Source organism: Suncus etruscus, chromosome 9 (genome assembly GCF_024139225.1).
Source record: "Suncus etruscus isolate mSunEtr1 chromosome 9, mSunEtr1.pri.cur, whole genome shotgun sequence".
NCBI classification, from domain to species: domain Eukaryota; kingdom Metazoa; phylum Chordata; class Mammalia; order Eulipotyphla; family Soricidae; genus Suncus; species Suncus etruscus.
The window spans coordinates 46,044,975-46,072,615 of record NC_064856.1 but is presented as its reverse complement, the minus strand read 5'-3'; the positions used below and the strand labels follow the sequence as shown (position 1 = coordinate 46,072,615).

Here is a 27,641-nt window from a genome sequence, read left to right as displayed (position 1 = left end):
AATGCTTCTAATTCTTTTTCTCTCTCTCAACTATCCAAACAGTGATAAAGAATGGCTTTTTCCAGACAAAACACCTTTCTCTCTATGGAGTAAATATTAATTATTGTTCTTAAATATTTCAATATATTTAAGTTAAGTAAAAAAATGGATTGCTTCTATATATTTTAAAAAATACAAACATAGGGCCAGAGAGATAGCATGGAGATAAGGCGTTTGCCTTGCATACAGAAAGATGATGTTTTGAATCCCGGTATCCCATAGGGTCCCCTGAGCCTTCCAGGAGCTATTTCTGAGCGTAAAGCCAGGAGTAACCCCTGAGAACTGCTGGGTGTGACCCCAAAAAACAAATAAACAAAAAAATACAAACATAAGAATGTCATTCCAAGGCTTGAGAGATAGTACAAGAGCTAAGGCACTTGCCTTACATGTGGCCTAACCTGTTCTGAGCCTTGGCCTGATATATGTTTCTGGAGTATTTAAAAGGAACATCCCCAAGCATATTATAGTCCTTAGCATCACGAGATGTGGCTTGTCTACTCCCCATTCATTGACCAAAAAGAAAATGCATTTCCATAGTCACAGATACCTGAAATTGCTGTTTCACGATAAGGTGAAGGGACTCACAAGAATCTAGAAGGGCATGTGTAGCTGATCTAATAAAAAAGATGAGCATGACAGTGTGTTGAAAATGGAGTGGGTGGTTCCAACAGGACAGGTAGATGGCAAAGAGAGATGGGAGGATCTTCAATGGAAATGGGCAGAGGCCTTCTCTTTGATAGTGTCAGGATTGCTATCTTCACCACATCTTCACTTTCTAACTGTGTTATTCATTTAGTAAACTTATGAATACCAGACCAGGAACCTGAAGGAAATCTAAGGTCCTAAAAGGATAATGAGTGAGCAGTAGGCAAACTTAGGCTCATATGTTATTTCCACTATTTAGGATCTGTGACATTGGCCCTCTGCTTCTGTGATCCTGGTATGCTCAGGTATAAACTCAGCAACCTCTTTCATTGTTAAGGATCATATAGATAGATGATTGTGTCAACGTAGGAAGCTTCAATATGAGACACAATGTTTTAAACTTTCTAATCTCATACATGTCCTCATCTCTGGTATGATACTAGAAACACGCTCAAGCAATGAATGAATAAAATACTCCTTTTTAAAGGTATATTATATAAAACTGACCATCTTGTTTTATTTAATTTTTGGCCACACCCATAAGTATTGAGGCAATACTTGCTCCGTGCTCAGGGATTACTCCTGATAGAGTTCAGATACATGGTAGTGAAAATAGAACTTGTGTCAGCTGAGTGCAAGGCAAGTACTTTGCCCATTGTACTATCTCTGTGGTCTTACCTTTTTATATATAATTTTAAGTTGAATCACCATGAGATACACTGTTAAAAAGTTGTTCACGATTGAGTTTCAGTCATATGCTATCCTACACCTTCCCTTTACCAGTGAACATTCCTTATTCCCAATTTGCCCTTCCAATTTTCCAAATTGCCCTTCTGTCCTCTCCCCACTTCCCCCAATACCTGCCTCTATGGCAGAAAATTTTCTTTTCTATGTCTTTCTTCCCTATTTATTCCTTTTAGGCACTGTGGTTTGCAATATTGTTACTGAAGGGTAACATGCATATCACTTTACCTCCTTTTCAGCACCTAGTTCTTGTTCGGAGTGATCATTTCCAATTATCATTGTCATAGAAATAGTTCCTCCCTCATTGCACTCACTCACTCTTGTAGTAGACTTCCTACCATGAACTAGTTCTCCTGGTGTGGTCCCAACTTTTGTCATTTTATTTTATTTTATTGTTTTTTTTTTTTGCCACACCTGGTGATGCTCAGGAATTACTCCTAGCTATGTGCTCAGGAATTGTTCTTGGCTTGGGGGACCATGTGGGATGCTGGGGATCGAACCCAGGTCCATCCATGCAAGGCAAACACTCTACCATTGTGCTATCACTTGGGCCTCAACTTTTGTAATTTTAATCTTTGAAAAGTATACAAAGTCCAGTGCCACTTAGCCCACAGCACAATGATGCAATGTTGTGTAATCATTCTCATCAACCCCCCCAAAAGTAATCCTATGTCCCATTTAGCTGTTATTCCCTCCCCATCTCCCAGGTCCAGGGTAATCTAGGCTGAAACCATTACTTGAATGGCACTGCTCTAGTGAAACAGCTGACATGGATTGGTCAAGCAAGACTTTATTTGGAGGATTCCAACTGCTTACTTCCCTTCATAAGAGCAGGCAGATCTGTAGAGGTAATTCTGCATATTTGTACATAGCATGAAAGAGGCTATGATCAATTCCCTCCAAGGACTCCGGTAAGCTAGAACCTGAACCAGCACAGAAGAGGTAAGATGAAGATACAAGGCCAAAAAAAAAAAAAAGAAAAAAAAAAAAAAGAGGCTGGTCTGTGGAGTCTGGGATATGGAGTTACTTGGGCTTGGGCCTATGAATCAACAAAAGGGGTTCAACTCTCTCATCTTCTGCCTGGTGCTTCCTGGGAATTGTCTCAGAAAGCCAGGGAAGGAGCAAGAGCCTCCATCCATGTTGCATAGCGACAAGTCCAGAGGCACAGATCTGACCTGCCTGCTGCTGTTGCCAGAACTCGGCTGCAGGGGAGCTGAAGAGGAAGGCAGGCAGCCATGGACAGTTAATGAGTGATTTATTGGTGCTGCTGCAGAGGCAGCTTCCCTGGGACCTGTTCCTAATTAACAACCACTAACTGGATGATGCCTCTCTTTCTCTTTAAAGTAAAATCAGGCCCCAAAGCCCCTCTTCCCCGTCACCTGCGGGTCAGCTTCTAAGGTCAGGGCCATGGCTGTTGACATTAGGCCAACCATACTGCAAATAAGTATGGGACCACATTCAATTTTAATGAAAGCTAAGAGTTCACTACGCCTGCCCCCTGATTGCCCCTCAAATACAAAAATAAACTGCAAACACTGACACCCTTGTGGACACACTCATACGAACATAGGGGAAGTCACACCAAGTGCCTTAACTTGGCTTTATCACAGTGCTTTGCGCTTCATTCATTTCTCCTCCAACACACCCGGAATGGCACTGGACTTCTGTAAGTCCATATGGCAAATGTGATTGGCTGGATCATTCATGTGCACGCTGCATGTCTTCCTATAACCCTGTCTCCATGTGTGTGCATACTCTCTCTGGACGAAAGTAGCATGTGCACTTTTCAGTATTTTCCCCAAACACCTTGTGTGTGGAACACTTTTGATTTGTCTCAGAGCTGACAGGCTCTCAAAATGTGCATTAGTGCTCTCTTTTCAAGGAGACCTGAGGTATATGAACAAGAACAGGCTTTGGTGTCAGATCAGCCCCTGTTTGCATTCAGCCTCTGCCATTTAATAAGAAGTGGCATTAGAGAAGACAATTGGCTTATCTGAGACTCTGTTTCATTCCCTTTCCAAACGCTATAAAATGGCCAACACTATGTATTTAAAGAGGATTATATGGTGTTCACCAATAAGCACTGGTGGTAACTTTTAATTTATTCATAAGGTAATGATAACACTTAATTAAGTAGTCATCACTAATATTTTCTAGGGCCCTGAGGTCATTTTCCCAGTAGGTCCTAGAAGCAAATGTCACACCTGGTTATGGGTCTGTTTCTGAGAAGAGAAAGCTAGAAGCAGGCCCTGAGCACTAGGAACTAAACTGGAACTCAGAGCTAGGAGTGAAATCCTCCTATGAAATAAAAGCTATGTCACACTAAGTGACTGTGATAAAAGATGTAGATAAAGATGTAGCTACACAGCAGTCAGGTCTGAGTTAGACAAAAGAGCACCATAAAATGCAAAATGCTACTCCCCCATCCAACCTGCTTCATTTTCAGGACAACTTCACCACTACCCTTCCTGCCTTTTTCTATTTTCTACATAAGAGCTGTCACCTATATTCACTGTAGCACACTATTCACAGTAGCAAAAATCTGGCTATAACCCAAGGGCCCCAAAACAGATGAGTAGAGAAAGAAACTATGGCACATACATATAACGGAATACTACTCAGCTTCCAGAAAAGATTAACCCATGCTTTGCAGCAACATGAGTGGATTCGAAGAGTATCATGCTGAGTGAAGTCATCCAGATAGAGAGGGATAGTTAAGGCATGATCTCTCTCATATGTGTGATATAAAGAAGCATAGCAGGGGAATAACCAGTGAACAAAGGCAGCAGAACCTGAGAATCTACAGATGTGATCTTACTATGCTGAAGTGAGGTGGCTGGGTAGATCGACAAAAAGTTAGAGGGTATGGAATTAGAGAATTATATACCTGAAATACTATCATGAATGGTACTGTAACTGATGTTGCTTTAAATTTAAAAATTCAAACAAAAAATAAAGGCATAAGCAATGAAACTCCTTAAGGAAAAAAAATTGTCAGACTCTCAGACAAAGAACAGACAAAGATTCTTGATGAATTCAGCTGCACTTCCCCAGACCTACTCCATAATGCTAAGCCAGGGCTACTTTGCTGGTACTTTCTAGCATGATCACTTGAGACAATCAGGAAGCCCATCTCTGATCACCTCAGCATGCCTTTTTCATCCCCATTAGCTGAGAGATATTAAAGCACTTTCAATGTCACTGGGCAGTAGATGAGGACAGCTTGAGGATGTCCCTAAGGGATCTGGAATTTGCTCACTCAGGACCATATGACATTTTCTCTCCTAGCTTGTGTTCTGTAGTGAGCCAGAAATCTTGCTATCAGAATCCCCAGAACACAAGACTTTGCTGGCTTTCACTCAGGGTTAAAGGGCTCAGATGACATCTCATATCTGTTTCTTGGAATGGATGGGGATAGAAACAATGTCTACTTCATCTCAGGGTTCAGTTGATGCTGAAACTTTTTCTGATGCTTAATAAAAATAAAACTACACAGAGCACCCTCCTGCCATCCCTGACCATCTAAAGACTCATCTTCCAACAACCAGTGCATGGAGGCCTCTGAAGACCAGGCTGCATATCCACCAAGGATTCTGCCAAAACGTTTCCTTCTGCCCCAGCAAGATGCACCATTTCCTTTCTTCTCTTTTGTTATGCGCTTTTGTAGTGACCTTCCTTCCTCAAGTAGTTTCTTATAAAAGACTATAATCACTTTCACAAAACCTACTGTCTGCAAGATGATGAGTAGGGAAAGCTAAAGCCATGCTGAGATGCAGGCATTGGGGTCATCTGGCCTTTATCCCCACTTAGACAGGAGTAAGAAAGTTCTCTGCAGGGAGGAGTAAAGAATGTGAGCGAGCCCTGACATGGCATATTCAGGAAAGTTTGCTGGCAACAAGAGTCCTGGCTAGCACCTGGGAATCACTCAGGAAACAAAGTCTTACCAGATCTAAGACTTTTCTGAGAAGTGAGATGTGCCCAGGATGCCTAAAAGTCAGAAATTCTGCTAACCTGTTCTCTCAATAATCTACACAGTGGTGGAGAGAAAGGTGGGGGGGGGGCATGTGTACTGAATAGTTCATAGTGCAGCTACATGCTCTTTCTACATGTCCCTGGAGAGACACTTTGTATGTGTCCACTTATCCTTACTGGAGGAATCAGGTGCACTTGAACCAATCAGCTAGGAGAGAAAGTTTTTGCATTATGAGTCTAGATTCTGTAAGATCCTGCCCTGGGCACCTTTCTCATCACCAGCTTGCTCTGCACCTGTTTGTGGTGACAAATGCCAGTGGCACATCTGCTGTCTGCTGAGCTCTGGGAGTCCGTCACTCACACACATGGGCATTCTCTGACACAGGCTCCCTGTCAGGGTTCTTAGGCAGGGGTGGGCATAGGTAGCCTGGACAGGGGAGATGAGGCATAGGTGATAATTTATGAAATGTCAAAGATGAAAAGGGCACTGTGAATGATGACTCATTCCCAAAGTGTGAATAATAATGGCCTCCTGACGGAGCAGACTCTTGAAGCACATTTTAAGTATAGCTGTGGGGGGGATGACACAACATTTTTCCATAAAATAAAGCAAAGCACACCTTTTAATACAACCATCTCTAGTGCTAAGGTTATGCATTATGGATATTATGCACATAGGAAGGGAGGAGAGTGATTTCCATAGGCTTAAGCAGATGTACTCATTTCTGTAAGGAGCAATGCCACAGGATGGGAGCTGCCTGGGCATTCTCACATGTAACCATTGAATTAGGGCTTAGACCACTTGGTTCTTACTTAAGCGCCCACTTCTGTTGCCCATCACTCATGATGGGTCTGCTCTCCTTCCTCTTCCAACAGCTGAAATGGTCTACACATGCCCTTGTCAGTGCTGTACTCTCTCTGTACCTATTTTGCTCTATACCCATCTATACCCATTTCTTCTTCTTCTTCTTCTTCTTCTTCTTCTTCTTCTTCTTCTTCTTCTTCTTCTTCTTCTTCTTCTTCTTCTTCTTCTTCTTCTTCTTCCTTCTTCTTCTTCTTCTTCTTCTTCTTATTCTTCTTCTTCTTCTTCTTCTTCTTCTTCTTCTTCTTCGTCTTCTTTTCTTCTTTCTTCTTCTTCTCTTCTTCTTCTTCTTCTTCTTTACTTCTTCTTCTTCTTCTTCTTCTTCTTCTTCCTCTTCCTCCTCTTCGTCACCTTCTTCCTCTTCTTCTTCTTCTCTTTCTCCTTCTCCTCCTCTTCCTTCTTCTTTTTTTTTTTTTGGTTTTGGAGGCACACCCAATGATGCTCAGGGGTTATGAGCTATGTGCTCAGAAATTGCTCCTGGCTTGGGGGACCATATGGGAAGCCAGGGGATTGAACCATAGTCCATCCTAGGTTAGTGCGTGCAAGGCAGACACCCTACCGCTTGTGCCAGTGTTCCTGCCCCCCCCCCCCATTTTACTGTTTGAAGTAGGGAAAGCCATTCGCTAATGCAACAAACTGGACCCAGCAAGCCAACTGAAGTGCTGGGTGGCTGAGCAACAGTTGGGGAGATAACTCCTCCTCTGTATTTGAAACATGAAAGGTTTAGCTCTATAGCTGAGAGAATACCCCGACCATCTTGTCCTTCTCATGGAACAAGCTGGGAAAGCTATGCAACCCTAGTAGCTGAGGGTGCCATCTATGGTGCAAAAAATTATACTGAGTAGCTGCCAGCCATAGCCAGAGACAGTTAGAGGGTCTGTGGTTGAGGTGGAGCTACGAGTGAACTCAGCTCCTCCATTGGTTAGTCCTGTGATCTCAGACTCTTTCCAAACAAACATGAGACTGATTTCTACCTATGAAACTGATCTAATAAAACATTAAAACATGGGGGCCAGAGTGATAGCACAGCTGTAGGGAGTTTGCTTTGCCTGTGGCAGACCTAGGAAAGACCAGGTTCGGTTCCTGACATCCTACATGGTCTCCCGAGCCTGCTAGGAACAATTTCTGAGCACAGAGCCAGGAGTGATCCTTGAGCATCGCTAGATGTGGCCCTAAAACTAAAAATAAATAAATAAATGTTTAATTAAAAACATTAAAACATACTGCTCTTCTTGAAATGTTTTACAAGGTTGTAAACCAGACACTTTCTATATGATAGGAATAATTCCAAATGCTTCATCCATTTGCATTTATTTCAGTTTTACATTTCCAGTAGAAGGGGTGGCAGTGGAAATATTCCCATGTCACTGATGAGAATTCTGGGGATATGGGAATGTTAAGAAATAAACTCTGTGTTGCTCCAGGTCAGAAAGGTTCAAATATACGGGAGAACAGAGCTTGGCATCCAGGCAGTCTGGCTTCAGAGTATGAGCTTATTAATGTTAAAGACTTCTTTTCCTCATTTGGAGGGATTTGTCTATATTTTTTGTAAACTGGCTCTTTTTTTTTTTTAAGCTAGCCAAGAACTTGTAGTTTTCACTCACATAGTTCAAGTGTGGTAAGTGGGAACTCAGATTTTGTTTCCTCCAATGTTGTGGAGGAGCTTTGGGATTTCCTGGTTGGAAAATCAGATAAACTTGGATTGGGGAGGATCGTCTTAGTTGAAGTACATAAAGAGTTTCACAGATTGGGGCTCAACTAACAGGCCTGGGTGTCTATAAGCCAGATGTAGGTCATCTAAATTTGCTCTTACAGAAAGGCAAGGCAGAGGTTCTGAAGAAAGGCACAGCTCTGGGAGATGCTTAGCAAGGTCGCTCACTACATTGCTCTTGACTATGCTTCTTTTCCTCCTGTGCTGCCCTGAGGAGTGCATTCCTAAATGTAGTGAAACCTTCTTCCTAGGTCTCCAGGGAAACACATTCTGAGAAAACCATTAAGCAATTTTGTCATTGTGCAAACATCTTAGCATATAGTCAAACAACTCTTGACAGGATGGTCCCCGACTTCTTAAACTCTTAGTCATGAGTCTTTCTGGGGGTAATTTTAAAACTTTTGTTTTAAAATAAATTTCTCTATGATTTACTTTAGTAAATGTTTGGTTTATTAACCACTTTTAAAAGCTATGTGCCCGGGATAGTGTAGAAATTTTTTTGGTGGAAAAGATTTATTTGGAAAGTTTACTATATACTTAGACTATAGGGTATAGTCCATTGGGGCCATGTAGCTCTTTGAAAACAGAAATTTAATGATACTTTACTGTAAAGGAGCAGAATTTAAACTTGCCTCAGGCTGTTTTCTTGGAAATCCAGACTAAGTCAAGCTCATCAGGACAAACAGAAAGGAAGTATGTATATAAACAAACACTTGATACTCTGATTATTTGTTAAGATTACTCTAAAGTGTTCTTAAAGTAAAATTTAAGCAGCATCAGGAATTGAAATTATCAAAAATTTTGCTCCTGGCTGATTGCCCTGGGAAAATGCATTTTGAATGCAGGTTCCAGCCAGACCTGCAGCCTCTCTCTGTTGAACTATCTACAGTTCAAAACACAAGATCATTTCAGTCTTTTAAGACCAAGGTCACTCTTGAAATTTACCCTCAGTTAAATCAGGAAAGTCATTTGCTACCTTTGAAAATTGTCCTCTGCTATGATGGATCCCAGTGTCCTTTCTGTTTTATCCCTTTATGCTCAGTTTCAACCCAAATAAACTTCAACAGGCCCAAGGGCCCGAGTCACAAGCTAGCTCTGCACTCCTGACCTTCACCATGGCAATGCTTCAACATTTTACCTTATGAAGTTCTGGGGCTAGGATTCTTATTTTCTTAAAGACCATCTCAATGAAGAAGAGGTTTGTTGGGGTTCAAATCCTTTGTTGGGGTTCAAATCCTTAAGTGTTCTTGTTACATTTTCCTCAATGCATCTATAAAAATATGGTCTAATCTCAAGGTCTTTGCTCCACTTTGAATTGCCTGCTGTGTAAGGTACAAGGCATACATCTACCGTATTTTGGGCGTATAAGACGACTTTTGAAACAAAAAAAGTCAACCGAAAATCGGGGGTCGTCTTATATGCTGAGTATATCCCGAAAAATGTTTCAATATGCCGCTAAACAAAACAAAACAAAAAATCAGGCCACAGTTTCCAAATCTCTTTCTTGGGGGCTCCCAAACAGTACTCAGGAGATCTGGGGGCCACTTCTGGCAAAATCCAGCTAACCGTGTTGGTGGTTCAGTGCTAGGGTCCGAGGATGGGGTGTTGTTTGGTTCATGTAGTGGGGGAGATGAACTGACACCACCAGGGAATTGCCAGAAAAGGTGCCTATGATAAGGGACCAATCACTGCAAGTCTGCTCGGACTGCCTCTCTAACTCAGCCAATCCAAGCAGGCTTTTTATGCATGCAAATTAGACAATGTTCTGGACTCGAATCTACACTGTAAAAAGCCTGCTCAGATTGGCCAGAGTCAGAGAGGAAGTCTATTACAGTATAACCTTTGAACCTTTGCTTGTTGTGATTGGCTCACTGTGGTACATACAGTTGCAGCACAGGAACATTCTGTCTGATACAGCAAATATAGGCCTACACTCATGTTTTAACTGCAAAATTAGGGGGTTGTCTTATACTTCCAGTCATCTTATATGCCAGAAAATACGGTAGTTTCTTTTTTTTATTTTTATTATGGCCAAAGTGAGTTACAAATCTTTCACAGTTTTATTTAAGGTACATAGTAATAATGAATAAGGGAAATTCCCACCACCAGTGTTATCCTCCCTCCATCCCTTTTCCCAGCATGCTTCCCATTTCTCTCTCCTTTACTCCCCAGGATGCTAGTATAACTGGTCCCCTCTTGTACAGCTTGTTGTAGATTGGGTATCGATTCTGTTGTCATTGACTTTAGGTTTGGTGTTCAAGTCTGATCATTTTTTATTTACACTAAATGTTCATATGACTGTCTAGTCCTGGTACAGTCCATTTTTCCCCTTCAAATTATGAGGCTGAGCAAGATGATTTCAGTAATGTGGTTCTGTTGAAAATATAAGAAATGTCGAGGGGCCGGGCAGATAGCTGGCTTCCAGTGCCTTGATCCTGGAAGCCAGCTCTTCCCAGGTATGGGTTTAGGGGACACCCCATTCTGGAGGCTTACTCCCTAGCTTGGGGGGTGCTGGGAGGCTTGGCAGGCTCTCAGCCGTTCCCCTATTTCTCCCCTACTCCAGGCTTTCCCTGGTTTCTGGCCCAGGTGGACTCTATAGTGGTCCTCAGACTTTCCCCCTTTCTCTCCCTACACTAAGTGGGGGGCACATGGGGTGTATGGCGGGCCGATGCAGCACTGGTGTATGTTGGGACATTATGTCGTGACATTCACTGGTATTTTTTTTCTCATTGGTCTCCATTTCAAATACTGCGCGGGGACTAGTGCCCCTGTGCATACCATATATATTTAAATAAAAATGAGAGGATGGACTCTCAGGCTGGGAAGAGAACAGTTTTGGGTGGGGGTACCATATTTGAATATTGTAGATATATTCCCTCAACCACTATAACTATTATTGAATATCCCCTTAAATGGTGACAATTGTATCCACTGTCTTAAGTTAGATTGTTTATTTTCCCCACTTGTTATCTTCTTTTCTCTTTGTGAACTGTTCAATAAGGAATTTTCGTGAAAGAGTCCCTCAGTTTAATGCTTATGTTTGAACCAGGTCATGGGAATTGTTGGACTTGTTTTTGTGGCCCCCTTATACACTGATAACACCAGGTGGCGTTATTCCTTGTTTGCATGGGCACATTAAAATGGAAAATACTATACATACAAATAAGTTCTTATCTAATAGAGATAGTAACAGACAAATCCTGTGGTGCAATGGGACCTTACACCCTGAACATTGACATGATGACCTGGCACAGGCTTCAGAGGTTTGGGCATTCTCCATTTACCCCTGAACCAGGGAAGCCATCTATGAAACATCCAAAGTTGTCTATGACATCACCTGGAAGCAATCCTTTACTAGGGAAGACCCTACTGCTGCTCTGACATGAATTTACTCAAAAGAGTCTTCCCTTAACACTGAGAAGATTTAAACAACAACAACGACCTGCATACTGGACAGAGCTTTCTGCATTGCCCTTTAATTGTGAGTTGAAATTAGACGACACTATGCACCATTCTGACTTCAACGTAGGATATACAGATTCCAGGATCTTCAATACAGAAACATGATATCAACAACAAAAATTGTGTGGAAAATAAAACTGTACTGGCACTACAGACAATGACCTGGATTGGACAAACTAGTTTGCCAGGAGCCTAGAATTGGATTTATGTCAGGAAACTTCAGGGCTAAGGTCTCCTTGTATTTAGGCCAATGTTTTTCCTTTCCATGTCCCCCATACTTTGGTCAGCCTATGCAAACGATAATTTCCACTCTAACACTGTTTTTACAGTGCTCCTTTGACTCTAAACCTTTAATTGAATATGTCTGTTGATGTTTTTTGCTATTTGTTCCATTAAGTCTTGAATGGCTGTGAGATTCTAAAACTATGTTTATTTCCTCTGGATGATTCAATTTAGTTCAAGTTAATCCAGACATTTTGAATGGGGGGTGAGGGAGGAAGAAGAGGGAGAAGAGGAGAGGAGAGAGTAGAGGAGTGGAAGAGAGGAGAGAAAAGAAAAAAATGTTTGTCCCAGAGACAGGCAGGGGAGAAGGCATAAAGGAGGATGGGAGGGAAACTGGAGACATCAGTGGTGGGAAATGTGCACTGGTAAAGAATATTGCATATTGTATAACTATAACTGTGGGAAAAACCAACAAATGTATTATGAACAATCATATCCATGGTGTTTAATAAAGTAATTGTTTAATACTGAAAAAAAAAAGATAGAACTGTGTGGTAGTAAATGCTAATTAAACTTACTCTTAGTAAACAATAAAAGAAAATATAAGAAATGAAAAGGGGAAGAAAAAAAAGAAAACAAAAAAAACTAGAAGAAATTGTGTAGGTGTTTTAAATATGAAGTTAGAAGAAGAAAAGGGAAAAAGGGGGAAAAGGTAACAAAAAAAATACAAATACAAGAGAGAAAAATCAATCAAACAACCCCATCAAAGCCGTAACAACAAAATTACAAAAAAAAAAAAAGTAGCAAAGAAAGAACAAACAAAAACCAAATCCAGCAACTACGAAAAACAAGAAAAAAAAAAGACAAAAGAACAAAGAAAATAAAACACAAACATCCGCAACTACAGAAGACTGATTTAGACAAATAAGGTCTGGCCAGAACCTATTATGGGACCAATGAGAAAGGTCCTAGCTTAGACCCAGATCTAGGATTTGTACAAAAACCAAGATCTCTAATTCCAGAGGACTGACTTTGACAACTGTGATTGGGCAGAACTTCTGGAACCGTACTGAAAGACTCTGAGGCTCTGTCCAAGGATCTGAGCAAAAACCAAGACCACTAATTGCAGAAGACTGATTACAACAATAATGATGGAACAGAACTTCTAGAATCGTAAAAAAAATCTCTCTTCTAGCCTTCATCTGATCTAGTTTCTTTTCGCATGTAGTTATCCCATTTTCCTAACACCTTTAATTGAACTGGCTATATTTACTCCATTTCCTGTGCCTGGCTTCTCTGACATAATTTAGCTGGCCATCTATCTAAAGTTATATCATTGGGCGCTCAATCCTAACCTAATTGACCAAGTAATAAATAGAATCATAGGTCTAGGGACTGGAAGTTATCAAATACAGGCAAAACACTAATTCTAGATTATAGAAAAGAAAATGGTAAGGAAGGAGAGACATGGAGGGTGTAAGAAAGAAGAGGTCTAAGGTAATATAGGAGTAAGGTCAGGGGCCTTGGACTTAGCTGTTGTAAAGAGATGAGGCACTGATCTATACTTAACCCACTACCACCCAAACTACTGAAATCACAGGACCAAAACTATAATACTCAAATTTTAAAATGTATCTGTTAAGAAATCAGGTTGGGAGATGAAAGAAAACATTGTGCCACTGGTGGAGAAATGGGGACATAGGGTGGTGGATTGAAGGTGGGAATACTGTATGTCTGAAACCCTATTATAAACAACTTTATTTTTTTGGTTTTTGGGCCACATATGGCAGTGGTCAGGGGTTACTCATAGCTGTGTTCAGAAATTACTCCTGACAGGCACAGGAGAGCCATATGGGATGCCAGGGATCAAAACTGGGTTGGCCATATGCAAGGCAAAACACTCTATCCTCTGTGCTATTGCTCCAGTCCCTATAAACAACTTTTTTTATATATATTTTATTTAAACACCTTGATTACATGCATGATTGTGTTTGGGTTTCAGTCATGTAAAGAACACCACCCATCACCAGTGCAACATTCCCATCACCAATGTCCCAAATCTCCCTCCTCCCCACCCAACCCCCACCTGTACTCTAGACAGGCTTTCTATAACCCTCATACGTTCTCAATATTAGGATAGTTCAAAATGTAGTTATTTCTCTAACTAAACTCATGATTTTTTTTTAAACAAAGAGAGTGTTGCTTTGGGATTTATTTTTGGGTGAGGTATGCCCTGAACCTATTTCCTGGGATTCTACCAGTAATTGTTGCCATCAGCCAAGCACTCTGTCTCCTTTATCTGACCTGGATGAAATCCCCGTAGCCTGTATTTGCACTCTTCTTCCCTATACTTTCATAGGGCGTCCAAGGAAGAAAGTAATTCCTCTATTGTGGAATCTGATCAGGCCAATTAGTGGAAAATTCAATTTGTGGTAATATATTTTGACCTTACTCCTATATTACCTTCCCACAATACCTTCCCATGGGCATGGGAAGTCAAAAGTCTTATGACATGTTATCTGCATGTGGGGCGCCTATCCATTTGCCCTAGTTTCTCTCCAGTTACTTTTGGTCTAAGGAGGAGATTTTGCTCATTAACTGAATGCAGCTGATGACTCTTCTAGTCTTCCAACCCTTCTAATTTAACTTTTCCTATTTGGGAGATCTTTTCCTGATGTTCTCACAGCTAATGGTACTTTATGTATATTATCCATTCCAGTGGCTGTTTATATAGGAAGAAGAAGGGGTAGACTCATCTAACTCTCTAAAGAGAAAAAAAACTAGCAGCAAACTCTCATGGATACACTGCCTTCAGGAGCAGGGAAGCTCCTACCTAGCTGAAGCCCTGGCAGCTATATACACAGACCAATGCTACAACTTCTCCCTGCCAATGTCCTAGTTTCATTGCTTTTCCACTAATCTCTGCAGAGACTTTGAGCCTCCAAAGCTCCAGGTGTGTTAGTTTTGTGGTTGACATCTCCAGGAACTGATTAGAACTAAAGTGGACCCCTCTCTCCACCACTCCTTCTGTCAAGCTCATCAATCCAGCTCAAAGATCCTCAAAGTCCTTGGTAGAGCAAAATCCCCATCATTTTAATACTGTCTTCTCAGTAGGAATACACCAAATTAGACGTAAAATGATCATAGAAGGCACATAAGCTTAACAAACAAAACCAACAATAGATCGCTCAACTAGCAATAAACAGCTTCAATGACATAATGACCCTATTGTGAGATAAGACAATTTTCACAAATTTTCTTTAAATGAAGTTTTTTCAATAATTCCATTACCATGGAGTGGTACCAAGTAATATTAAGTAAATTATTCTTGCTTGCCAAGTAGCAGGCTTTGGGGAGGTTGGAAAACTGGTAAAAAGTTTGGAGGAAATGTTAAGCTGATGGTGGGACTAGTATTGGAACATTGAATGACAGAAATAACTGGATTAGGAGCAAAAAAATAGGCTGTTTAAACATAACAGTGTTTAAAGTAAAGAAATTTATGAAAAGGAAACTGGGTTAGGGGAGATATGAATAGGGCCTATAAATTGGAGATTTCAGCTGTAGCATCACATAAGCCTAATATCTTGGGTAAGTCCATTTGGTCACAGACTTCAGCCTTTTGCAACTGAAACACAAGGTATTATGGAGATATACACTCATTCTCTGTAAGGAGAACCTGAGAAATACTGGACCAACATGTTTTGGAGAAGACTACGGGACCTGGAGAAATAGTAGAGCAGATAGGCCACTTGTCTTACATGTTACTGACCTTGGTTCAATCTCTCACGCCACATATTATTCCATGAGTCCCACCAGGAGTAATCCCTGAGCACTGTTGGTATGTGGCCCCAAAACAAACAAACAAAAATACTATAACACCACAAATCATTAATTCTCTAGAGAGAAGTTAATAGCTACAAGGTCCCAACATGTGTCAGTACTGACTTTCAAACTCTTCTTTTACTGAACATTATGGTAATAAAATCACTGTTATCAGGCCAGTGGGTAGGGTGCTTCCTTGCATGTGTTCTTACTGACTCAATTTCAATCACTGGGCCCCACATAGTCCCCAAGTCGTACCAGGAGTGATCCCTGAGTAAACTCTCTGCATTGTCATTGTTCGCGATAAACTGGCAAATGTTATGATGTGCAAAGCTTGATTAAAACAAAAATTCACAAAATATATTACTTGATCTATTATGCTCCTTTCTATTTTACTTCTCATAATTATTGTTATCCTTAACCACCACCATCACCATCATCTTAAAAGGGACAAAGTTACAGTACTTATTTGGGGGGCAACAGTTTGGAAAGCATAGTTCTGGTTGTCATTTGCAAGTGTTACAAGCTTCAGGAGGTCGACATATGCTGATTCTTGCCCAGATGAAGGAACCAAGGCTCAGTGAGATTTGGTAATTTGGACAAATTCTCCCCATTCTGTAGTGGCTGAGCTGCGATTCCACACTTGACTTCCAAACTTATTTTCCTCTCAAGTTATCCTGCTGCTTAAGAGTGCAATCAATGGCTCTGTTGGCTGATGGGAAAACTGATCCCCAGAGTGAGGAAGTGACTTGCTCAGGATTCCATTGTATCTGTCGACAATCTAGAATTGACACCAGCGTCACTCTTCAATCGCTTGCCTCATCTTGGAAACCAGGCTCCTGTGGGCAGGATGCAGTGCTCTGCATCGTTCCCTTTCTGGATTGGATACAGTTAAAGTAGACTCCAGAATCACTCTGCGGGGCAAAGCTGAAATGATGCCTCACAAACCTCTTTGGTAGAATATTTGTCCTTATGTTAGCACAGGAATCGAAAGCCATGTTGGCTCAAATGAAAAGCACAACTCTGGTTTGCTGCACCTCTCTGCACACACAGCGGGTCCTAACCTAGTTTCAGGAATGCAATCTGTCTCAATTTAGCACAGCTTTGAATCTCCCTCTCTTCCTCCTCCCAGAGGCAGGAAGGACTCACACTGGTGTGTGTTGCCCATCAGGCAGACTAACTGTGAGCCAGGGGACTATGAACTCAGGGTGCATTTAAAGGAGGCCTGTATTTCTAAAGAACTCAATGAAACAACGAAGAAGGAAGCTGTCAGAGGCCAGCTTGCAGGTGACCAGTGTAAGAGGTGCTAGCGAGCATATCTTGGTGCTGTCAAGGGCAGTTTAAGGTGTCAAACAAAAAGGAAGGACCAGAATGAAAGCCAAATGAAGCCAAGACGGTAACAACAGCAACAGCCAAAGATGATACCAAGAACAACAGTTCTTGGCATGTGAAACAACACTGGGGGCAGGGTCATAGCAAGGTCAGAAGCCTAGATAAAGAACAGTGGGAAGTGGAAGTGTGATTGGAGAACGAAAAGAGGAATGTAGTTCATGGACAAGATGTAAGGGATGATGATGACAGGTAGTATGATAGACCAAAAGTGAGGCCAGGAGAAGATTCTAGGTGAACTCCCTCCTATCTTCTTTGAGGGCCCTTCTTGGTCACAGGCCCTAAGAACACTGAAGTCTGTTCTCTGCTAAGGAGGTCATTGGATGCAGGTCTGGGGAGGGCATCACCACTCTGGTCTAATCCTCACTCGCTCCTTCTTCTTTCCCTGAGCACTACATAAATTCATACTTTAAAACAGCCCTTGAGAGCTCAACACCACTTCAGGGAAGACCACATTTAGTCTCTAATCCTGGGACTCTGCTTCGGTCCTTCACAAAGACTTCCCACTCCATGGCCCACAGGCTTCCTGGCCCTCCATTCTCTGTGGCTCATCTCCTGGCCTAGTCACACTGGTTGTGGAATGTTCTATGGAACCTGACACACTTAAGGTCTCCTCGGCCAGGCTGTTTTTTTCCCTCCTCACTTCATACTCTTATCACCAAGCTTCGCTCCAATATCACTTCCAGCTCAAGCCTCCTCTAGCTAGCACATTCAAGACTATGTTGTCCAATCCCACCCTCACATGGCCTACCACCTTCCCATTTTCAAAAACCTTAATAATTTAGTCTTGCCATTACTTTACCCACTAGAATGAAATTTCCACAGAGTGAAAAGTTTTGTCTATGCTGAACCGCAGTACTTAAGACATCCTGGAATGTGGTGAGGACTTAGCTGAAGGTTGTGTTAAAAAATAAATGTATCCCACCTGCTTCTCCAGTTTTATCTCTTAGTAACTGTGACCTTCATATTGCCAGGCACACGCCTATATTATAGTCTCATGGAGCCTATGGCCTCTCTCCACTCTGCTATCCACATAGTATGTCTCACTTCTCTGTCTTTACCTATTAAAGCCTTAACAAAGTCCCAGAACCAGTAGCATTTCCATTAAGCCTCAGATATCTGGCTGGAAAGATGTGTCTAAGGGATGAGTACTTGATTGGCAAGCTGGGTAGGATCTCTGCCCCTCACAGTTACCATGGCATTACAGGAAGTGGCTCTCACTTTCTTTGAACACTTCTTAGTGCTTCTGAGTACTGCTGGGTATGATCTCTCCCCTAAAAAACACAGTCTCTAACTTACTGAAATTCTCCTCTTCAAAACCAAGGTTTTCTATTAAAGTACCTTTTCTGCAGCAGGCCACCATATGAGAGCAGCCTGGTGGCTGGTCAGCTCTAATATGTTCAAGATTCAGTATCTTTTCTGGAGGATGGAAAATTGTAGTTACTGCAATCTGAGTAGGACTGGAGGACATCCTGGTTTAGAACTAAGTCAGAGGGAGGACAGATGCCAGACATTTTCATTATCTGTGTTCTACAGAGACATATAATAAAGGAATGAAAACAGTACAGTATAGAAATCATGAGGGAGAAAGTGGACTAGGGGTGAGACAGAGACAGTGCTGGGCACTTTGGGGCTGGCAAGGTTGTAGGGGATGTAGGGGATGTAGTCTCTAAAGTTCCATCTACCTCCTGGAAGTTCAGACTCTCCCAGGACCCTACTGATTCTTCATAGAACTTTGTGAGGATTTGTGGCTCTTGTGACATGGATCACCATGTCCTGTATAGGGCTCTCATTCCCTTAAAACATGAACACTGTTATCTTCTTGGAGGGGAGCAGACTGGCCACCGTGGGAGCAAATGACAGGTATTCTCAGAGATTTTCACTTTTGTTTCTGTGAATTCCTTCCTTCCTTCCTTCCTTCCTTCCTTCCTTCCTTCCTTCCTTCCTTCCTTCCTTCCTTCCTTCCTTCCTTCCTTCCTTCCTTCCTTCCTTCCTTCCTTCCTTCCTTCCTTCCTTCCTCTACACTCAGCAGTGCTCAGTACTTAACTCCTGTGTTCAGGGATCACTCTTGTTGGATTTTGGGGGACCATATGTGGTGCCAGATATAGAACCAGGGCCAGCAGCACGCAGGATAATTTCCTTTCCCTCTATCCTATCTCTCTGGGTCTTTCACATTTTTTTTTAAAAACAAGACTGAGGAATAGGGACAGGGCGGATGCATGAGGTAACTTGGGAATAAGCACCTTTTCTTTCAGGTTTTGAAGATGCTCATCTCATCTACTGGTTCCCCTAATAAGCAATTCAGCCACCTGAGGCCAACCCAAATTTTTATTTGACATTCAGACTGCTGGGTCAGTTGGGATATAAAGATTTTATTTCTCTATTTCTTTTCTACATGGATGTCTCCACCTGCTTTGGGATAAGAGTGGAGTATAAATTCACTATTCTCCAGATCTCTCAGGCCTCTTCCTGTCTTTTACACTTGGCTTCTGACTCTCCTGGGATGGCTGGATCAAATCCCTGCTGCTAGTGAAATTTCACTTGCCCTTGGGTACAGGTGCCTAATATGAGTGGGAGAAAGGCAAAAGGCCTGCACCCACAGGGCACAGCAAATGGCTCTGCCGATGGCATGAGTGAGGAAGTGCATTAAGGGCCAGCATATCAACTGCTCCACACAAAATAACTCAGGCTTGCAACAGTGCTTACAGGAAGAAAGATGACTGGTGCTTGCATGACAACACTGTAGGGACTCCTATACAAGCCTTTCACAGCCCTTCAGTGGCCTCTCAGAGCACTCAGAAGCTGAGTGACTATGACCACACCCACCCTTCATCCCAGAAACTTTCATCATTCCACATGGGGTTTCTGCACTTACACATTTAATTGTGGCTTAGGAAGCAGGTTCAGGGAAGTTCTGGAGTACTTAGAATGGGGACACATAATAGCTGAGCTTTAAGAGCAGGTAACCTCACCGGCTCTGCAGCTTCACTAATCTCTTTCTTGTTTTCTTTTTTAAATTTTATTTTAGGCAGCATAATTTAAAATACTGTTAGTAGTAGGAAATCTTGCATAAATCATTCCAGCACTCTCAAAATGTCTATTTCCCTTATCATTGTCCAGTATCTCCCCCACAACTCTCCTAATACCCCACCTCATGATTTCAATTTCAGTTGCCTTTGGACATTTGTTATTCCCCTATGGCTTCTTTAGAGCCCACATATAAGAGATCATTCTGTGTCTCTTTCTCTCCTCCTGACAGACTCCATTCTGTATGATACTCTCCAGATTCATAGAAATAGCAGAAGATTGCATGATTTTATCTTTTCTTATAGATGAGTAGCAGTCCATTGTGTATATGTACCACAAATTCTCTATCCAGTTATAAGAATAAAAAATAATCCCTATTTACTGCTAATGAGAATGATGACTAGCATGGGATAGAAGAATGAAAAAGTTCATCCTTTTTAGGGAAACAATATGGACATTCCTCAAAACAACTAGAGATCGAGGAACTGGAGAGATAGTTATAGTAGGTAGGACATCTACCTTGCAGGCAGCTGACCCATGCTCAAGTCCCAGAACCTCATTTGGTACACAAGCACATCCAAGAGTGATCCCTGAGCACAGAACTAGGAATAAACCCTAAGCACAGCTGGGTGTTGTCCAAAATACAAACCAAATCAATAAAACAAACAAAACCCAAACTCTAGGAATTAAGCTTCCACATGACTCAGCAATTCCACTTTTTTGGCATCTATCCCACATCAAACATTTTATTCAGAATAGACATTCTATTCTATGTTCACAATAGTCAAAGTGGAAACAATGCACTAGTCCTTTGTATATATAGTGGTGTCTGTGTCTGTACCTCAGTGACAGGCCCTGTTGGTTGTGACATCTTTTCCCTCATGATGTATGTTCCTAAGTTTCACAGCTGAGCCAGTTCTCTGGGATGACAATCATGTGTCACTTAAAGGAGATTCTGTTAGGGTGGGGAAAATGGTAGAGAAGGCTCAGCTGCAGGCCTGGGGGAAACCTGGAAGTCTTCAATTCCTGACACTGCAGGATCTCCCAAGCAACTCCTTAGCAATGAATCAGGAGGAGTTCCCAGAACCCTGTTTAGGAGTTGCTCAAGTTAATGCTGACCCACACACATCAACCAGCCCAGTGGACTGCACTGCTTGTTTTTGTGTACTGAAAGTAGTGCCAGCTAGTAATGTGTGTTCCTTGCTCAGCTAGACATGTGTGCTCCCCAGTATTGCCTACCGAGGCCCCTCTCAGTGTGCATTCCACCTCAAACCCGTGACTGTGCCTGTGCACGCACATGGATGAAGCTCAGCATCTTCAAGAACACATGCCAGGACAAACCTACCAAGGTGATAATGCCAATTCCATCTGTGGTTGGTAAGGAAAGAACTCAAACTGCAACCTCTGCTTTCTAAAATACATTCAGTGGATGCCAACTGTGTGTCTGGCACGAGGCCCAGGCCTCAAGCTGCCTCCGCTCCCACAGGCTAGTCCCCCTAGACAGCTGAACCCTCGGGCTGCTCTCTGCCTGTCCACCAGGGAGAAAGCTTGTGTTTACATTACCCAGTCAATTCTGTATTTATTCTGGATATTAAGCAGTGACATAAAAGCTGCTGACATTAACCTCCAGGGGCAGAAATTGGTTTTAATGGACCCCATAAAAGTGATTATCGATGCAGCTGCAATGCAGCATCACCATGACCTCAGCAAAAGCTTCTCTCATTATCAATACTGGTGACAACGAATGTTGACTAATGCAAGGCCAGGTGTGGATGCAAAGGCAATGTGTGGATATGTGGAAGTTGCTAAAAGTGGGAGTGGGTTAAGCTTTATGTTCCTATATGGTAAGTGGCTCTTAGAAATCAAGGGGAATTTGGGGGGGAGGGGCCTCCATAGTGAGTCCAGCAATCAAGATGATGGAAATAGAGGTGAGTCCAATGTCAGACTCAGAAAACTGAAACTGGCATAGCAGCCGACCTTTTCTGAGCCTGTTAACATCAGAAGTGGGTAGGCCTGGGTGTTGTCATCAAACTTAAAGGTCATCATGGTGGTGACTGGCTGGACCAGTGGTGGTGTTTGGTTTGGCTCTCCTTTCCCCCAACAAGGTGGCCATGAGTGACATGGTGGCTAGCATGTCTGGTGGAACAAAACTCTGCTTTGAAACTGAAGACTGGGGTTCTTATTAAAGACAGAGGAGAGAGAGTGAGAATAGAGCTAGTGTGTGGGAGAGAGAAGAGGGAAGAAGGAAAGAGAGGGAGAATAAGAGAATAGTCAGTCACTGCCAGCCATTGTCTAGACCCAAGATAATAACACTGCTGACCTCAGAGCACTGGACAAGGAGATGGACAAAGAGGTGAAGAGTCATGTGGACACAAATATGGACAAACACATAGAATAGCAGATGGACAAATGCAGGGACCTCAGTGGGTGGTTTGGGTTTAGGCAGACCAGGCCTAGCAGGGATTCTTTGTTCAGTGTGCTCCTCATTTCCACACTGGTCCATCTCTCCCAGCATAGCAAGGCCCACATACTGGGGCCTCCCGAGAGTAAGGTGTCTGAGGGTAAAGGCTGCATGCTGGGAGGCTGCACCATTCCCATCCCTGTTCTGAGAGGCAGAAAGGCTCATCGACTGTGTCATTATCACCAACAGTGGCTTAATTCAGCAGCTATTCAGCTCTCAGGGAGTAGACAATAATGTGGGCGGTGCACACCCAGCTTTCTCAAGGCTTTATGGAAAAAAGGATCATTTGTCACCAGGGCCAGAGCCTTCAGAAGAACAAACCACCCGAGTGTTTTTCTGCAATGGAAATCCGCTCTCACAAGGCTCTAAGGGAAGATGTGAGAGGCAGGCGGACCTGAGTTCCAACTCCTTCTAGCAGGCTCACTTCTCTGATATTGCTGATAAGAGTAAGTATTTGGTGCAGTGAAGACAATAAAACCTGTTTTAGAGCACTTTAGAATAAAAGTGGTCAAATGGAACATCATAGCTTCTGCACATGAGACTCTCATAATGGGCAAAATATTAATGCTATATTACTATGATTTTTTTTTATGTTTTTGGGCCACACGCAGTGGTCAGGCTGACTCCAGGCTCTATACTCAGGGATTATTCCTAGAAATCATAAGAGATGTTGAAGATCAGCTTCAAGCAAGGAAAGCTCCATACTCACTGAACTATCACTCTGGTCCCTCAGTCCTTGCTACCTTCATCTTAATACAGACACTAGGACTCACCAATTCCTAGCACTGAACCAGTAGCTCATTCAGCACGCCTGTTCCTTAAGAGCAATCACTAGCACACTAATCCCTCCAGAGACTCTGGAAATACAGGATACCACATGAAATCAAATGTGAACTGTTCTGCTTAGGTCTTCTGGGAAAATTTCCCACTGACATGCACAGAAAACAGATGAAAAGCTCTGAGAAGTCCCACAACAAAAAATTGGCTTTTGTGCCTTGAAGGCACAGTAGCGGACTATGGAGTACTCCTCCCTTGGAGTGTAAGGACTAGAAACATCATCAGAAAACAGGAAGTGCTGATTTCCTAGAACACACATTTCATGAAACAGATCCAGTTTATTTAGGCTTGCACCCAAATCCACAAGGAGAACCACGAGGTGGCCTGTGTGGAAAGGGATATGGCATGTTCTGGAGGTGGAGTACTTCAATGCATTGGGAACAGGAAGAAACGGCTGATGTTACTCCTAAATTGGAGATGGGATGCTCTGGAACGTTGCCATATCTGACTGTCCAAGTAGACTGTGCTCCATGATCTGCTCATCTGTTCTCCTCCAACATGGCTCCTCTACAGCAGCCAGGACCCCAGGGAATTGGAGAGCTGGAGGTCATCCTGGCTCCTGGGGCCCGAGGGAGGCCTAGAATAATATGGTTGGGTGGGTTCTAGTTGGCACTTCCAGTTCCCCTCCAGGTAGGCCTCTGCATAGTCCCTTCCCTGCAAGCTAGTCCTTCACTCCTCTGAGAAACAAGCTCTGCCCAGCAGCCGTCAGTGTGGCTCTCTGTTGCTCTCCTTCAATCTTTACCGATGGACCCAAGGCATCAGGAAACTGCTGGTTCTAAGCTGTGTGGGAATGTAGAGTCTGGAGGTGGGGCATGGTGTCTGGGGGGGGGGGCACTGACACCAGGAAAGACACCTGGCGGTTCAGAGCCCTTACCAAAAGGCCTGATACAAGGAAGGTCCTTCTCACCTGGAAAGGAGTGATGAGACCTATGCACATTTTCCCACTGTCCAATGCCCCTGCTGGTCCCAGTAGGAGGTGCAGCCTGGCCTGTTTTCTCCAAGTCTGGAGAGGAGGTCATGAAATAAATGCTGAGTGAATACCCTTACTCCACCCAAGTGTGTATTTCTGAGCTGTCAATTGCTCTCTGATCCAGACAAGATGCTAAAGGAAGCCTGTGGCAAGAGAGCCTCTGGGTTAGACTGAGTCCCAGGGCATCCAGCACCACTGCCCACTGTCCACCACTGTCCACTACCTGCTGGTTCATGAACACAGAGTAATGGACTTGGCCCTGGCACCTCCCTGAAGGGCAGGACAAGCACTCTCCCCACAAGGTATCATTATTCACTGTGCCATGGTACCTACAGTTCCTGGGAGAAAAAACATCTTTCAGCCATGTCTGCAGAGACCTGGTAATAAAAACCACCAGGGCAATGAGCCCCGGTGCCTCCGGCACTCACCTGTCTCGGTGTTCTCATGCTCCGTGTCAGTCAATGTGAGGTTCGAGTTGGCCCGGCTAGATAAGCAGGAGCTGCGCCCCGACCTCGCACTGCGGCCCCACAGGCGTGCAGAGTGCTCTGGGGACAGTTCAGCATCAGGGCTGGTGCCCAGGGCATAGCCACAATGGGGGATGCCCATGTCCGTGCGGTACAAGCTGCCGTGAGGGGGTGTCACCTCACCCAGTCCCAGCTCCCGCAGGCTGAAGTTGGCTCCTGGAAGGAAATGCAAAGAGTCTGGTTAGGTGCTGCGAGGCTCTGATACCATTTGGACTTAAAGGCTTCCTCCCTATTTCTTTTGTGTGTGTGCAGGAGGAGCTATGAAGAATCTCCCAAATGATGCTGGGTTGTGGGGTGGGGTCTATTCCTGGAGCTTCCCAATTCATGAGACCAGACATTCCCATGCCAGGGTCTGATGTCCACATTCACAGGGGCCACCCAGTGATGCTCAGGATGATGCAGGATGCTCAGGATGATGGAGCAGGAATGGAGCCCAGGTCTAGTGTATGCAAGGCAAGTATATAGGACTCCTATAGTAATTCTCCCACACTTCTAACATCCCCCCATTAGAGGTGTGTGTGTGTGTGTGTGTGTGTGTGTGTGTGTGTGTGTGTGTGTGTGTGTGTGTGTCGGCAACACTAAGCCTGGAAGGGACTGTAGTCAAGGAAAATCCACATTTCTCTCCTTTCCAGGTGGTCTGGCCTTTTCTGACAGGCAGTGGTGAGCTGGGGCAGATTCCTGCATTTGCAGAGCTCAGCATAAAGAGAGGAATAAAAGGCAGTGATGAGGAGTGGGGTTGTGAATGTGAGGCGAGGGGGAGGTTCTTGGGGAACAGAGGCAAAAGTGGTGAGTGGGCGGGACCTCTGGAGAGGCTGGAAGGGAGTACAGTAGTTGGACATGGAGAAGGCTGAGAGGAGACAGTGCATTATGTGGGGTTGTAGGGGAAGGTAGGGATGAGGGATGTGCAGGAGGTTGGGAAGTAGCCTCAGCAGGAGTTGCAGGAATCAGAGAACTGAGTGCTCCAGAGTGGTTGGTCACAGAGCAGAGATTGTGAAGAGAGCTAAGCAGAAAAGGGTCAGGGTGGAGGGCAAAGTTACGAATCTTCTGGGGATGCTGAAGGAGCAGCTGAAGAGGTAGGATGGTGGTCTGGAAATGATTGCTAAATTAAGGTACTATCTGAATTAGGGGTTCAACCAGAAATTATATTGTCAGCAACTGAGCATTGGACCACCAGCCTGGGGGTCAAGAATCATTGATAGGGGCTTTGGGCTTCCTGAGCTCCCCACCTGAGATGTCCCTCATAATAATAATGGTAAGCCTCAATAGTATAAAATGTGTGACATACACAGAGGGTCTAGGGAAGTGCTGGGCAGAGGCTTTGTTCTTGGTAGCATGCGTGCCAGGCATGTGCTCACTTGCTATTCTGAGGATGAGAAGGGGTTGTTTTCTGGGCTTTAGGCCTAGGATGGCTTCTAGTCCAAGCTGGGCCAGCTAGGGCCTGCCAAACTCAGTCAAGAAATGGCTGGACAGAGCCAGGGGTGCTCTGATGCCATTTTTTCTCTTCATATCACAGAGTGCCAGAGGTGGCAATTAGAGGGAAGCAGCATGCATGCAGCATCTGCTCCAGGCCAAGCTCTGTTCAACTGCTTTGCTGGAGTCCTCATCCATCGTTATGACACCCTAAGATTAGGAGGCACCGTATCCCACTGCTTAGGTAAAAAAAAAAAAAGCCCAGATTCAGATCCTATTCTGCCAGACCCCAGAGCTGGAGCTCTCAACCATATGTCCAGAAAGAGCAGAAGAACTTCCTGCGAAAGCCTTTGAAGCTGCCTTGACAATGGAACAACGTTCTTGCCTTGGCCTGGAGAACTGTGCCTGGGCATGGGTGTGAGCAAATGATGCATTGTTGTAGGAATCAAACAACAATGGCAGACATGTATACACAGCCAGTGAAGTGCTAGGCTAGCACATCTCTGCGGAGAGAAAGTGGAACAGAAGCAGAGATGCTCAAGGGCTGGTAGTAGATTGCTGACTTTATACCTGTTTCACATCTCAGGACTCTGTCCTTATGAAACAGGCATCCCAGAGGCATCAGAGTAGGGGGAGTAGCATGGTAGATGCACCAATAATGATCAGGCAGGAGCACTGGTGCAGGGGAGGTGTGTTAGGGGATAAAACAGGGCAGGATGAGCTATGAATAGCTCTGAAAGCCAGCTCAGGTCAGGTGAAGGTGAAGGAGCTTGCCCTTGGAGATGTACATACTCTATGTGCATACAAGGCGCTACCAACATTGGCATTTGTTCCAAACCCTGAGCATCACAGACTCATTTGTGAATTATGAATTTGATCTCAGGTAGGCAAGGCTGCCTGACTGGCCCAGTACTCCAGCCAAAGGACGCTGACATTGTGAGAGATGAAGAAGATGGCTGTGAGGCTGTTGGTGCCTGGAGAGCTGGCCAGGTACGCACTCTGTATCTGAGGGCACCAAGGCTGTCACCAAATTTGCCAGCTCCAAGTGACCCCAGACCTAAGAAAAAAAGGATGAAATAACTCTGCATCAAAAAAGGGGTGGGGGAGGCAGAGCAGTGGCGCAAGCGGTAAGGCCTTGCTTGTGCTAGCCTAGGATGGATTGTGGTTTGATCCTGTGGCATCCCATATGGTTCCCTGAGCCAAAAGCGATTTCTGAGCACATCCTGAGCGTCAGTGGGTTGGCCCCAAAACCAAAAAACAAAACAAAACAAAAAAAAGGCAGTTCCGAATATTCTCCTTTGTAACTGGGAATCAGTTCCTAGGTTCACTCCAGCTGCAATGACCCAAAGGGAAGGGTAGCACTGGGCAGGGGATGATTGTGGGCAACTTGAGGAGAGGTGAGAACAGCAGGGAAGGTGAAGAGGAGTGCGTTTGTCAGGATTTTAGTGAAGGGCAAATGTGTACTGGTAAAGACTGTATGTGATATATGAAGGAAAAGGAAAGCTGGTGCCAGCTGCTTATAAAGCTTTTTTTTTCTTTTTTTT

General features: G+C 43.6%; 1 protein-coding gene across 1 annotated transcript in view; it reads right to left on the bottom strand.

Annotated features, from left to right (window-relative positions):
- TENM4 (teneurin transmembrane protein 4) overlaps window positions 1-27,641 on the bottom strand; it is a 569,696-nt gene that overhangs the window by 324,933 nt on the left and 217,122 nt on the right. Inside the window, exon 5 of the mRNA XM_049780241.1 lies at window positions 24,592-24,843. Coding sequence (XP_049636198.1) covers window positions 24,592-24,843 — 252 coding nt within the window. The remainder of the gene's footprint in view (window positions 1-24,591; window positions 24,844-27,641) is intronic.